General features: G+C 45.1%; 1 protein-coding gene across 1 annotated transcript in view; it reads left to right on the plus strand.

Annotated features, from left to right (window-relative positions):
- Window positions 1-12,126, plus strand: part of pou6f2 (POU class 6 homeobox 2) — a 120,771-nt gene that overhangs the window by 68,398 nt on the left and 40,247 nt on the right. The window contains exon 5 of the mRNA XM_048972405.1: window positions 5,347-5,708. Within this exon, the coding sequence (XP_048828362.1) occupies window positions 5,347-5,708 (362 nt within the window). The remainder of the gene's footprint in view (window positions 1-5,346; window positions 5,709-12,126) is intronic.

The raw sequence follows: 12,126 nt of genomic DNA on the forward strand, positions 1-12,126 counted from the left end.
CAGTCTTTGAAAGCAGTCACAGATTTTTATAGAACTGAATTTCCCCACAACATCAAAATAACAGGTTCTGACCCACACACACACACACACATACACACACACACACACACACACACACATACACACAGGAGTTGGAGCAGAAATAAATAATAAAAAAAAACACAAGGAAGACACTACAGAAATCAAACCTGGGAAGAAAACAAAGGCTGGAGGCAGCGGCTGAGAGAGGAGGAACCTGAGAGGAGAGACAGCAGGCTGGGGTACGGTAATGTGGAGTGGCAGCAGTCGAAGGCAAAGCCCCGTAATGAGCGACGGGCTGTTGTTCCTCTAGCTCCTCCTCAGCGACACGGAGCCCCAACCTGACACTCGTCTGATGATTAAACCCAGGCCTGACCCTGCCTCGTGACCTCTGACGATCAATTCTACCTGATGTTTTCGCACAGCCTTATGCTGTGGCTGCACCCTTGACATTTGGCTCTGGAGTTTTTCAGCTCTGGCATTTTTAAAAAAAAAATAAAAGTAAAATAAAACCATGGCTGATGGACGATGGAGGATGATGGCTCTTACACCAATTGAAAAACTTCCTGGTGCTCAGCCAGAGGAGTCTAACCGAGAATATGACAGATGCTGTTAATCCAAGGGAAATTAATTATTGGCTTCGTAAATGTGCACTTCAATCACCAAGCATCAGGGACATGAGTTAACGTGATGTATATTTATAGCATTATCTCTAACAAATACCTGTGCAAATACGTATTTCTAAGATAAACTAGTGGAACATTGTTTACAATGGTTCCCTTCTGTCTTGAAACTGAAGAGCAAATTTCCAAAACTCAGTGTATTTGTCGTTGTTTTTGGGATGAGACCGTCAGTGACATGAAGTCAGGGCTCCTCATCATTTGTTAGAGATTTGAGAACCGAAACTTAGTCGACAGACATTTTCTGGAACACATATTCCGTGGACAGAGTGACTATTGGAAATTTGCTCTTCAGTTGGACACAATTGGACTAAAATGTTTCCGGAAGAGAACTAGTTGTTGCTTATGTGTAGCTGAGCTCATCACTCATACCTTATTCTGCTACCACAGTGATGTCAGGAGGTCCACCTCTCCCCTGACTTGGAGAGTTTACAGCAGGTCTTTGGTTTAGTTAAGTCATCCTCTTACCTGGGAAAGTGAAGAGAAATTCTCAGAACTCTCGATCTCCACTGGATCTGTGGACGGGATAAGTTTATATGTAAGTGCAGTTTCTGTGGTCCTTTTCAGGCCCCAGTACTGTAACATGTCACAGGGAAGCCTGGCTTTAGGTCGTTGGCAGCCAAGTCCATATCACAACAACAAATGTATTGAGAAAGTTTTGGAAATCTGCTCTTCATTTGTGCCGATTGAGGTGATGAGGGTTTGCGCCCCTGAGCTGGTGACTCCTTTGACGCATCAGGCTTGTTTGTCATGAATTATCCTTGCAATTGTAATATTTAATTTATCCACGTGTTCACACTGTAGCCGGGAACTGAGCCCTGAAAAATATCTTTTTCAGATTCAAGAATCAAAAGATCCTGACTGTCAGCCATCAATATACATGTATACATATGGGATGAAATATCATCTCCCTGAGCATTTACTAAACAATATACTGCAATATACTGACATTTACACGATGACTAGATGATATACTTTACATACTACATTTACACAGTGACTAGGCGATATGCTACATTCTGTACAGCATGAAGAGCCAAAGGAACTCAAAGACACAGCATAGCCATGCAAGAACTCGATGGGTCTCTCGCTTCATCATCTACTCATCTAGTTGCAGCAGGCAGAAAACAACAATTAGTCTGCAGAAACTGCAACATGCTATCCTTGGCAAAAGGAAGCGGCGAACAGAGAGTGAGTGACGTGATGAAGCCGCCCGGCTTGTTAGTGTGGAAGGAAGGTCAATGATCTTGACAGTCTTAACAAGATGACAGGCTTTATAAAGAAGCTCTGTTAAGGAATATAGTTACCTGCAGTGCAGCTATATAATAAGCCCACATGGGGCTTCACGGTTATTCTACTTGCATTTGTTTTTCTTTTTTTCACCCTTTCCTTTTGTTGTTCTTTTTCTTTGGCCTTGCGATCAGTGCTGGAGGAAACTCTCGAATCAACTTTGATCTTCCTCTGGTTTAGATAATCTTCTGACAGAACTTTTTTTTTCCCCCTCTCTCTCTCTCTCTCTCTCTCTCTCTCTCTCTCTCCTCCCTCTCTCCTCCCAAACGTGGCGTACAGTCTCAAGGTCCACTTGCAAGCGAAATGAGCGACCGCTCTTTTCAGAGCTACCCAGACAACTTGCCCCAACACTTCAAGTGAGAATCGGACTCCGGGATGCGAGTGCAGATTATATATAATTCATGATCTGATACGAGAGCGATGTCAACGTGTCAGGAGCTAGAAGATATATGAAAGTGGGCTGTTTACTGGTTAACCGTCCTCGTCTTTTTCATTGCAATTTTCGCTATTCAGAGCGGGAGCTCGGAGCTGGCAGCACATGCCGACATCTCAGATCAAACGCTCCTGCTTGCCTGTCACAGCATCCCAGAAACACAACGCCATGGTAACCAAAGATGTAATTGACTTGATTGTCCCTTTTATTTATTATATAAAATGCCATGGGCTGAATTATTAAAGCATGTGTATGAATTTTGCATACACTTTTCTGCTTTATACTAAGGAACACCGTTCTCTGACATCTATATGCTCCGTGCTGCTATTTCCTCGCCTGCACTCATGCAGATTTACTATCGTTGCGTGTCGTGTTGTGGTATGACTCCAGAAGGTTATCTGTTCAAACCCCGTCACTGGCAGAGTGATGTCACTGTTGTGCCCTTGAGCAGGGCCCTTAAACCCATTTGCCACTGGGACTGACCCTGCTGTCTGATCCTCCCCAGTAGGTCACATTGTCCAAAAGAGTCTGCTAACTGAATGTGTTTCTAATGTGCTTTTATGCTGCTGTTAACAGTCTGAGTAATGCAGTTTATTTTCTTTCAGTATCAGTATCAATAACAATGTCACAAACCTCGTTTAATGAGACACATCTGCCATGACTGCATGCATATATACATGAATTGGTGTAAAAACATTTAATCTTCATTTAATCTTCCTAGTGAGGTAAGTTTATGAATAGACGATTCTATTATACATCACAGTCTTTCATTAATGGGGCTACCAATAAGGCTACAATACTCCGTTTTGACGGCCCGTGTCAGTGTCTGTATTTACCAGAGAGTGCAGACTGATGGTTTCCACTTTCCAAAACTCAGAAGATAAGTGGAGGGTTTTTTTTTTTATCTGAATACAGCGGTTTTACTGTGTAAATACCTGCTAAAATCCATTTGCAGCTCATGTAATACATGGAAGAGGAACAAAATTTATATTTGAAGTTTACTATCATGATAACTTATATACCAACATGTCAGGTATAGAATTCTTGCTCAGCTTGTGTTGGTGAAATGTCTCCACACTGAAAATAAATATCAGTTGGCAAAGCACTGACTTTGAAATTCAGCTCAAGAAAACACATGTACAGTATATATACAAAACACATAGATATATGGTGTATTATAGTGTATATGCAGTGTATATACATTTAAAAAAATCCACTGAACTGGATGTCTTTAAAATATATAACAATATCCTAATTGATTTTGCAGTATTTTCGGGTTATTTCTAATACCCCTTAACATTATGCGTTCAACAGTGAAGCTTTTTCTGTTCCTCTTTATCACAGTGAAGACCTGCCTTCTGCTGTGTTTTACTATGTCCCATGGGATGCCGTTACCATGGCGTCACGGCGTACTTCTTCATCAGTCATCAAGCTATCATCCAAGAGAGAACAAACTGTACCTCCGACAAACAGATTTGCATGGAGGGAAGCGTTTCAAATTATTTTAACCTGAGAACTCGTGCATCCTGAAATAAGCACTGGTTTATCTTACTACAGAAAAAGAACAAAAAGAGTATTCATGGTACTTCTTATTTTTTCATATTCAAAGAGCCAAAGAAATGATACAATATAGGAAAGTGGTCGTATTTAACTGTAGGCAGTGTGGTAAATGCAGCACAGAATTTCCTACGCCTTACGTACTGTAGAAGCATAATTTAATTTAGTATCAGAACGAAAACACGGAAGGATTTTTTGTTTACAGCAGTGTCAGATAAACACTCAAACACGGAGACAGAATCCATCTCTGATATCTTTAATTGAGTGCAAAAGCGAAATACACTCTCACAGAGGTCTTAGATTTATTTCCTCTCTCTGGGTTTGAGGACGTTTTTCGAGAGGACCAGTCGCTGAATCAATCGCTAGCATGATCTTTTATAGGCTGCGTGTTCTGGAAAGAGGCAGGTAACTTTAAGGTGGCCCTTAAAGAATGAGAACGCTCCTGTCCTTATAATGCACCTGCCTTTCCTGTGTTACACAGGTGTCAGCAGATATGTATGCTGAAGTCTTCCCTTCTCTGTGGCAAACAACACGACACAGGTGCTGCAAATCAGATGCACATGATTCCACATTAAGCAGTTAATCTCCTTCCTTCTCCCTCTTATTTTCGCTTTACCGATCCCATTTTCATAATAAAGTGATCTGCTGCATTTCCTACTGCTGTAACTTCACTTACAGATTCTTTTCAGTTGCAATAAATTAGGTGCACTTTTTAAAATTATGATTAATACCTACAATTACGATAATAGCCGTTTTTTCTTTGCATTCATTAACATTATAATCACTGGGTGTAATTACTGGTTTCTCCTGCACTGGTTTGTTATTTTAAAAGCCACAAAGCACGCCTGAGTGTCTCCCGCAGGTTAATAGGCTTGTGAGATATCTCCCCAGTCACATGACCATTGGAAAAGGCAGCCATTTTCATAACATAATCTAGGGGGCGGGGTGAGGAAATCCACTTGACCAAGGGCTACATGATCTAAAATTAAGGTCAGCTTTGCCTCCCAAGGGAAACTTCATGTGCATATAGCAAAAAGTATTTAGTTCCAAGGCAAATATACATATAGTGCCAAACAGACAAGTGCAGTCAGCACCAAAGTGGTACAAACAAATTAGAAAGTACACATTACATAAATAATAATAAACAATAAGAAAATAATAAAAAAAAAATAATCACTTTGGGCTCACAGCTGCAGGAATTGGTGACTGTGGTCGTAATGTAACTCAGCTGACAGTTTCCTGTGATCACTTTTGGCACTTTAGCCAAGTTGTGACCGGCTCAGAAGTTGCAGCATAGAAAGCCCATGGGACCGCTGTCACGTGTGCGTAAACCCCACCTCCGACGTGCTCTCCTCTCTCCTGCCACAGCTACCTCGTCCCTGAACTCGCAGCTCCAGCATCTGCAGCAGCTCCAGCACCTGCAGCACCAACAGCATCACCATCAGCAGCAGCATCAGCATCTCCAGCATCAACAGCAGCATCAGCATCAGCAGCTCCATCAACAGCATCAGCACCCGGGACCAACGCACGCCCACGCTCAGAATCCGCTCTCCGCATCGCATCAACAGTCCCCAACCGGCCAGCACCAGTCCTCATCTTCCTCCTCTTCATCCTCTGCCTCCACCCCAGCAGGCCATGGCCCCGCCGCCTCCGCCTCTCCTCCACACAAGCAGAGCCAGTCGCCGGGCCGCAGCTTGCCCTCACCTACTACGCCTCCCACACCCCTCCAGGTGAGGCCTACTCTCGGGTGTAAGCCACACCCTTTTCCTCATCCGCCTTTGCTGTCTGTGCTGCACCCTAAAAACACATATTAAAGAAATGAAACACCACCCTCAGTCAAGGGTGGATCCTGGCAAAGCCAAGCAATTGCCCTGGTCGGCATCTTCTGAGGGGATCTCCAGTCAGCAAATCGCCCCAACTCACCCACTAGAGTTGTTATCATCTTGCCTCCAAGATCCAAGATAAAGTAAAATTGCTATGGTTTGACCATTGGGTGGCGCCACATGGGTTTTTATTTAACCAGCACTGTCACCCACCCCCATCCACAGCCATCATATCTCCTTTGTCATTCCTATATAGGGTGAGACCAAGTAGCTAGAATCTATTCCCATAATCCTGCACTGTGGGTGTAATTATTCATATCAGAAAATCTCCCTGCATGCATTGTGGTTTATTCAAATGAGCCACAGCATGGTCACCAAGGTACAGCTTTACTTTCTGCTTCTGTCACGGGGAAATGGAATCGCGGGGCTTCAGACGCACACGTGACACGTGTCACCCGGAACAAGGCGCGGCATCCGATAGAGTCGCCCCATCCGAGCGTCTCCCTGGAACGCGTGAATGACTTTGAGTTTCGGCTTCATCCTAGATATAAAGGATCCCGGGAACATTATTATTTTTTCCTTGAAAGATCCCAGAGTTCACCATAGAAGGAATGTCAGCAAGCAGAGTGTCTCTGAATCCCCAAATAACTGGGAGAATCTCCTGCTTATTGCTGTGGATCACAGCACCTGCTTGTTTTGTTTAGGTGCAGTGAGCGATCAGAGCAGAAAATGTGGATTGTTTTTTATTTCGCAAACGAGATTATGGGGGAGGTGAGGTTGGGGGGGGTAATTCAAAGTGACATGTCAGATCCCATCCCTGAAACCTCCAAAGCTTTCACTTTAAGGCCTCATCCTTTTACATTATTAACAATCTGTCTGGGGAAATATTAGTTTAGGACAAGCCAGGTCTGAAATGATTGTCAAGAACAGGGCGATAATTCAGGATGATGATTGGATTTGTTTGGAGAAACCCCAGATATTGCGAATATTGTTTCTTGAAAACGCCGCTTGTCCGCTAACATGCGTGTGGGAAATTTGAATGTGGGGTCTTTCGGTTGCTGGCGAATCACCGCGGTGATGTTGCTATGACGAATCACGCGCTGCAATCATGAACGCCAGTTACGATCTGGTTCGCCTTCATTTGCTAAATGATGAATAGAGCCAGTGGACAGTTCACACATAAACACATAAAAATCATTACCAATTAATGCTGAAAATGGAGTGAATTTAACAGCCTGGAAGCACAGCCTAAAAGTATATATTCATTTAATTATAAGGGGGCAATTAGCATATAGTGAAGCAGATTTTTATGTTCAATTAAAGGAAATTATGGAAATAATCCTACTCTTACACACCCACACACATATAGACACACACATACATACACACACAAACACACACACAAATATGTATATAGAACATATATATATTTTAACAAGATTACAGTTACTAAATGATTATAATATGACAAAATATTCCTCCTATATTATGCCAGGCTAAAAGCTCTTGTCAATCCATCCCCCCATATTATGTCCCTGATTTTCTTTCTTGGGGGGGGGTGGTTGCCCAGGGTCACCTCCCTCCCTCGGCCACATTCATCAGTGTCACGTCCTAATTGGGTTGTGGAAGTCCTTTCTTTATGTCTGGCCCGAGATTCCTCATTCATTTGGCTGCAGGCTTCCTCTCCCTGTCACGGTCCACTGAGGCACCAGAGGAGAAATGGACTGCGATGTAATGGTCTCAGGAGCTAGGCCGCCTGGGTGGGTGCAGTCGTCTGCCGGGACGCAGGCCGGCCGGGGCCCACGTAACAAATATGGCGGTAATTACAGCAATGGCAGAAGGGCTGTCTGTGATCTGCCACAGTAACCAATAGCAAGCAAGTTTCATTCCTGGCCTCCGAATCATATCTACAGATCTGAATCTCTGTGTCTGTGCAGAGTCAGAACGAATCAGCAAGGAAGCGGCTTGAGGAAGGGGATTGAGGAACAGGATAGAGGAAGAGGATTGAGTAACAGGATCAAGGAACAGGATTGTTATGAAGCCTTAGGGGTCAGGCAGGGAGCACATGACACACACACACACACACACACACACACACACACACACAAAATCCCATCCCAAACTACAAACACACACACACCATTATGAGGCGATCCAGATTATGAGTTCTGGGACTGGCATCAACCTAAGATTCCGAATCATGAAGGACCAATATCTACATACCATAGGGAACTAAGGACAGGTGGAATGAATCGATACAAATAAAGCAGGTCACCTGACCCTCCCCACCCCCCAGGCCACATATGCCCCCACAGTCATAGTCTTAAGTGCACGTTTAATAAATAACGCAATTTTTTGAAAGTAGGGTTATATTCTTACATTACATGAACATTGTGCTGGGTGATGCAAGTGCTGAGATCAGAAAGCAGTTATAAAATGACCTTCACTGACCTGCCACAGGGAACCTCTACTGAAGGAGATGCCAGTGTCCCAATCTACTGCACTGTAACAAGCTTTTTTATAGTCAATAAGATCTTTCCCATTCACTAACTGTGTATCAGACCCATCGCATTTATTTATCACCTGTTATTATATCATTGAAGTGGTATGTCCTGTACTTAAGGCTGGGCAGCTGTCATTAAGAGATTGCCTTGTGAAATGTCTTTAAGTGCAGGTCTTATCATTTGTGCATTGTCACCAGAGATACGGTGTGGGGGTATCAAGCCCATCGTCCAAGGACACATGCCGCAGAGTCCCTATACCAGGTCAGACCCCCCCCCAAAAAAAAAAAGGGTTTAAGGAGAGCCCCCACCCCCAACCTGTGATGGGATTTTGGGCCGAAAGCCTTTTAGCATCGTATTTATGAACATGGGGGTGGGGGAGGAGTGAGCTTTGTGTGAAAGTGAGAGTCTGAGAGCACGCCTGCTGTCTCAGGGGGAGGCTGGTCCAGGAGAGGATCCGCGTGGGAGGGGTTTGATGTCATGGGGGCCTGGATGAAGTAATTCAGTGCAGGGCCCAGGGATTATGTCCAGCGGGCCTGGCTAGGAAACTCGGGAGTACAGGGGCCTGTGCCGCACCGGACACCCACCAACCCACACCAGGGGCAGCAGCGCATAATTGAGCTCCATAAGCTCTCCGGTGGGGCGACGCCATGCATCATGGGAGTCGGCTCCGACCTGGGGGGACAATTATGGAAAGCCACTGCACTGACAAAGTGTGCTCTCGGGCGCCAGGATAATTACTCGTCTGTCAAGCCACGTATATGTGCAGATAACCCCTTGTTTTTTGTTTTCAAATAGTGACGTGCATGGGTGGGGGGGGGGGGGGGGGGGGCCTGCAGTTATGAAAACCTAAATGTTCATTAACCATTTTCTCCAGGTAGATGGGCTGTGAAGGTCCAGGTATCTTCAGACGCAAGGAGATAAGGAACAGATGTCATTTTTATCTCCCCAGGCCTGAATATACTTACACCTTCATAGGCAGAAATGACATTTGTTTCCTTGATTTGACTTGCTTTATGTTTAATACAAAGGATTCAGGCAACATCTCTGAGGAACAGAGAAAACTCTTCACAGAGCATAGCCTGGAGTGTTAAACCTGCTGGCTTTACATTGGTTAGCATTTAGTGATGCTCCTTCAGTCTGGACAAACCGTCATATTCGTCCGTGATTTGAAAATTAATTGTTGCATTTAACTAACATTGGGTTGAGAGCTGTGGTTATATGGAAACTTGGAGGAGGCTGGAATTGGTGACCACACTCAAATTCTTGTAAAACAATGTGTCTCAACCCAGTTCTGAGTGACCCCCAGACAGCCCACATTTTCGTTCCCTCCCAGTTCCCAGCACACCTCCAGCAGTTATTAAGTGTTCTTCAGCGTTTGGTTTGTTCTTCACTGTTAGATTTGTTTTTCATTGTTTGGTTCAGGTTTGCTGGGGGTCCCCAAGTGCTGGGTTGGGAAACACTGTTCTAGAAGAAAGACTTTCCTGACATGGATGAGAAATCCATCTCCGGGGGGGTGAAAATATTCGCCATCTCAGGTTTGACACTAAACATACGGTGTCCTTCTCCATGCTCACATTGCAGCCATTCACACTTGGTGCAGAGCTGCACACTGTTATGTGACTGGTTTGAGCTTCACTGAGCATGGCTGAGAAAGGAGGGAAATGCCCCTTTAAGTCAGACACATGATGAAGTCACCCACGGACCATTTGCTTCTCATGGGGAGCTTTCAGTCAGTGTTGTACAGCAGGTTCAAAAGGTCTTGATGTTTTGGTTCCAGACTGTACAAAAAAAGGTTTATAAAAGTGAGTTTTCATTGATTTCCTACAGAGCAGGCGGGCAGCAGAAACCAGCTGTACGAAATCACCAATGTAAAATTGACCTGGTAAAATTTCCGTAATTATGCAATCAGTTTGGCAGCCAGATCTGTACTTGACCTGCCTTATTCCACATATCAAACGATTGGCCTAGATCCCCCTTTGAGAGGCAGCGATGATCATTAATCTGCAGACCTGAGCTCGTTAAGTACTCGTATCTTTATCCTAATCCCACTTTGCTTTAAGTCACTTAAATAACTGCGTCGGCTTCCCAGGGGAATCGACTCGCGATCTGCTCAGATGTTAAGCGGCTCATTATTCTTAATTACCCGCATACCTTGTATCCGTGGGGATGCAGAAGGGCATTCTGTGTCTGCGGGAAATGCCAGCCGAAGCACTTTTAGCAGCCACCTGTGTTTTTATGACGTTCAAAGAGGTCTGGGAATGATGTCAGTTTGACTTGGATGGCTGACATCTTGCAGCTTCGGGTTTGTGAGTGGCTCAGTAGGCTAGGCCTCTGTGCCTGTGACCAGAACGTCGCTGGTTCAAATGCCATTCTTGGTGGACTAATGCCATTTATATTTGGCCTTTGAGCAAGACCCTGACCCCCATAAAATTCTCTAGGAGTGCCGGATAAATGGCTGACCCTGGACTAGAACGGCAAGCTTCGCTCCCTTGTTTGTGCCTCAGAGAAGAGCATGTTGACATACAGTATGCAAAAAGATTCATTCCAATGCACTTGTGCAAATGTTAAACCATGGCTGCATTCATCCTAAATAGTGTGCCAAAATAGTACACGAAACATAATAGTGTAAACCATAGTGCACCTCGCTTAGAGCACAAAAAGTTCCCGGATAGCAGCCTACATCCAGTCAAAGTGTGCGAACACTGTACACTATCCAGCCCCACAGTCCTACACCTGACTGCTGCATTTGGTGCACGGTTTGTTCGGTACTTGTTGTTATGCAGGAATTACGTCATTAAGGGTCAAAGTCCAGCAGTTCAATGGTAACATAGTCCGGTCAGGAAGTGTACGAAGTTTTGTACTCGCGCACTAAGGAATCTCACCGAGTTACTGCTGCCGTAGTGCAGAGCTGTAAAACTGCAGTCCTGGGGGTCCGGAGCCCTGTGTAGCTTCTTTCCCTGTTCCACCACAAATGATTCAGCTCAAGAGCTGTGTGGTAATTAGCACAAGGAGTTGAATCAGGTGTGTTAAATGAGGGGAAACTCACATATGTGCAGGGCTCCAGCCCCCCAGGACAGGAGTTTGACACCTGTACCGTAGAGTGCACTTTTTCATCATTTAAGTACCTTGTGTGTAATAGTGAATGCAGCCTATGTGTTGTTTCATTCATGGGAGAGAAACAGGAAGTTAGATGCAGGTTTAGCTTCCTAACCTCTCGCTCACCTCCAGCTGCACCTTGGAGGGGGCGGGATGGGGAGAGAAGACCTGTGGTCCTGCGATAGCGCACCGAGCAAGCCCAGCGACAAACAAGCGGGGAGATTATGAAATTTACTTAAGTGTGTTAATGGGCTGATTGCCGGAGCCTGGTGGATTTTCTGGGGAGGTGATTGATTGGAGACGCCGGTGGCTCCGCGCCCGCCGAGCTCGGGGATTTGCCCGGGAAAACCGCTGCCAAGTCCGTTACACTGGAATTTATCTTAATTAGATCTGAAAGACCTGCCACGGCAGAACGGCCCCGGCGATTAAAATGAAAAACAGGAGAAATTACCGATCAAATTAATCATAATGTCGGCCTACAGCTGTAGGTCTGCTGTAATTTGCCACTCCAGTGAGTTACATCGGCCTGGGGGGGAAGGGGGGGGGCTGCAGAGCAGCACCATAGTCAGGAGCTCAGGGTAGCCTGTCGTGGCACCGGACCTTGGACAACTGGGCACCCGGAAAACTGAGCCTCATAGAACCAGAACCCAGAAAACCAGACCTTGGGGCTTCGGAGGACCGGACTTCAGAAAATCAGACCTCGGAAAACCTGGCCACGGAAAATT

This window comes from Brienomyrus brachyistius, chromosome 1 (assembly GCF_023856365.1).
Source record: "Brienomyrus brachyistius isolate T26 chromosome 1, BBRACH_0.4, whole genome shotgun sequence".
Lineage (NCBI taxonomy): Eukaryota > Metazoa > Chordata > Actinopteri > Osteoglossiformes > Mormyridae > Brienomyrus > Brienomyrus brachyistius.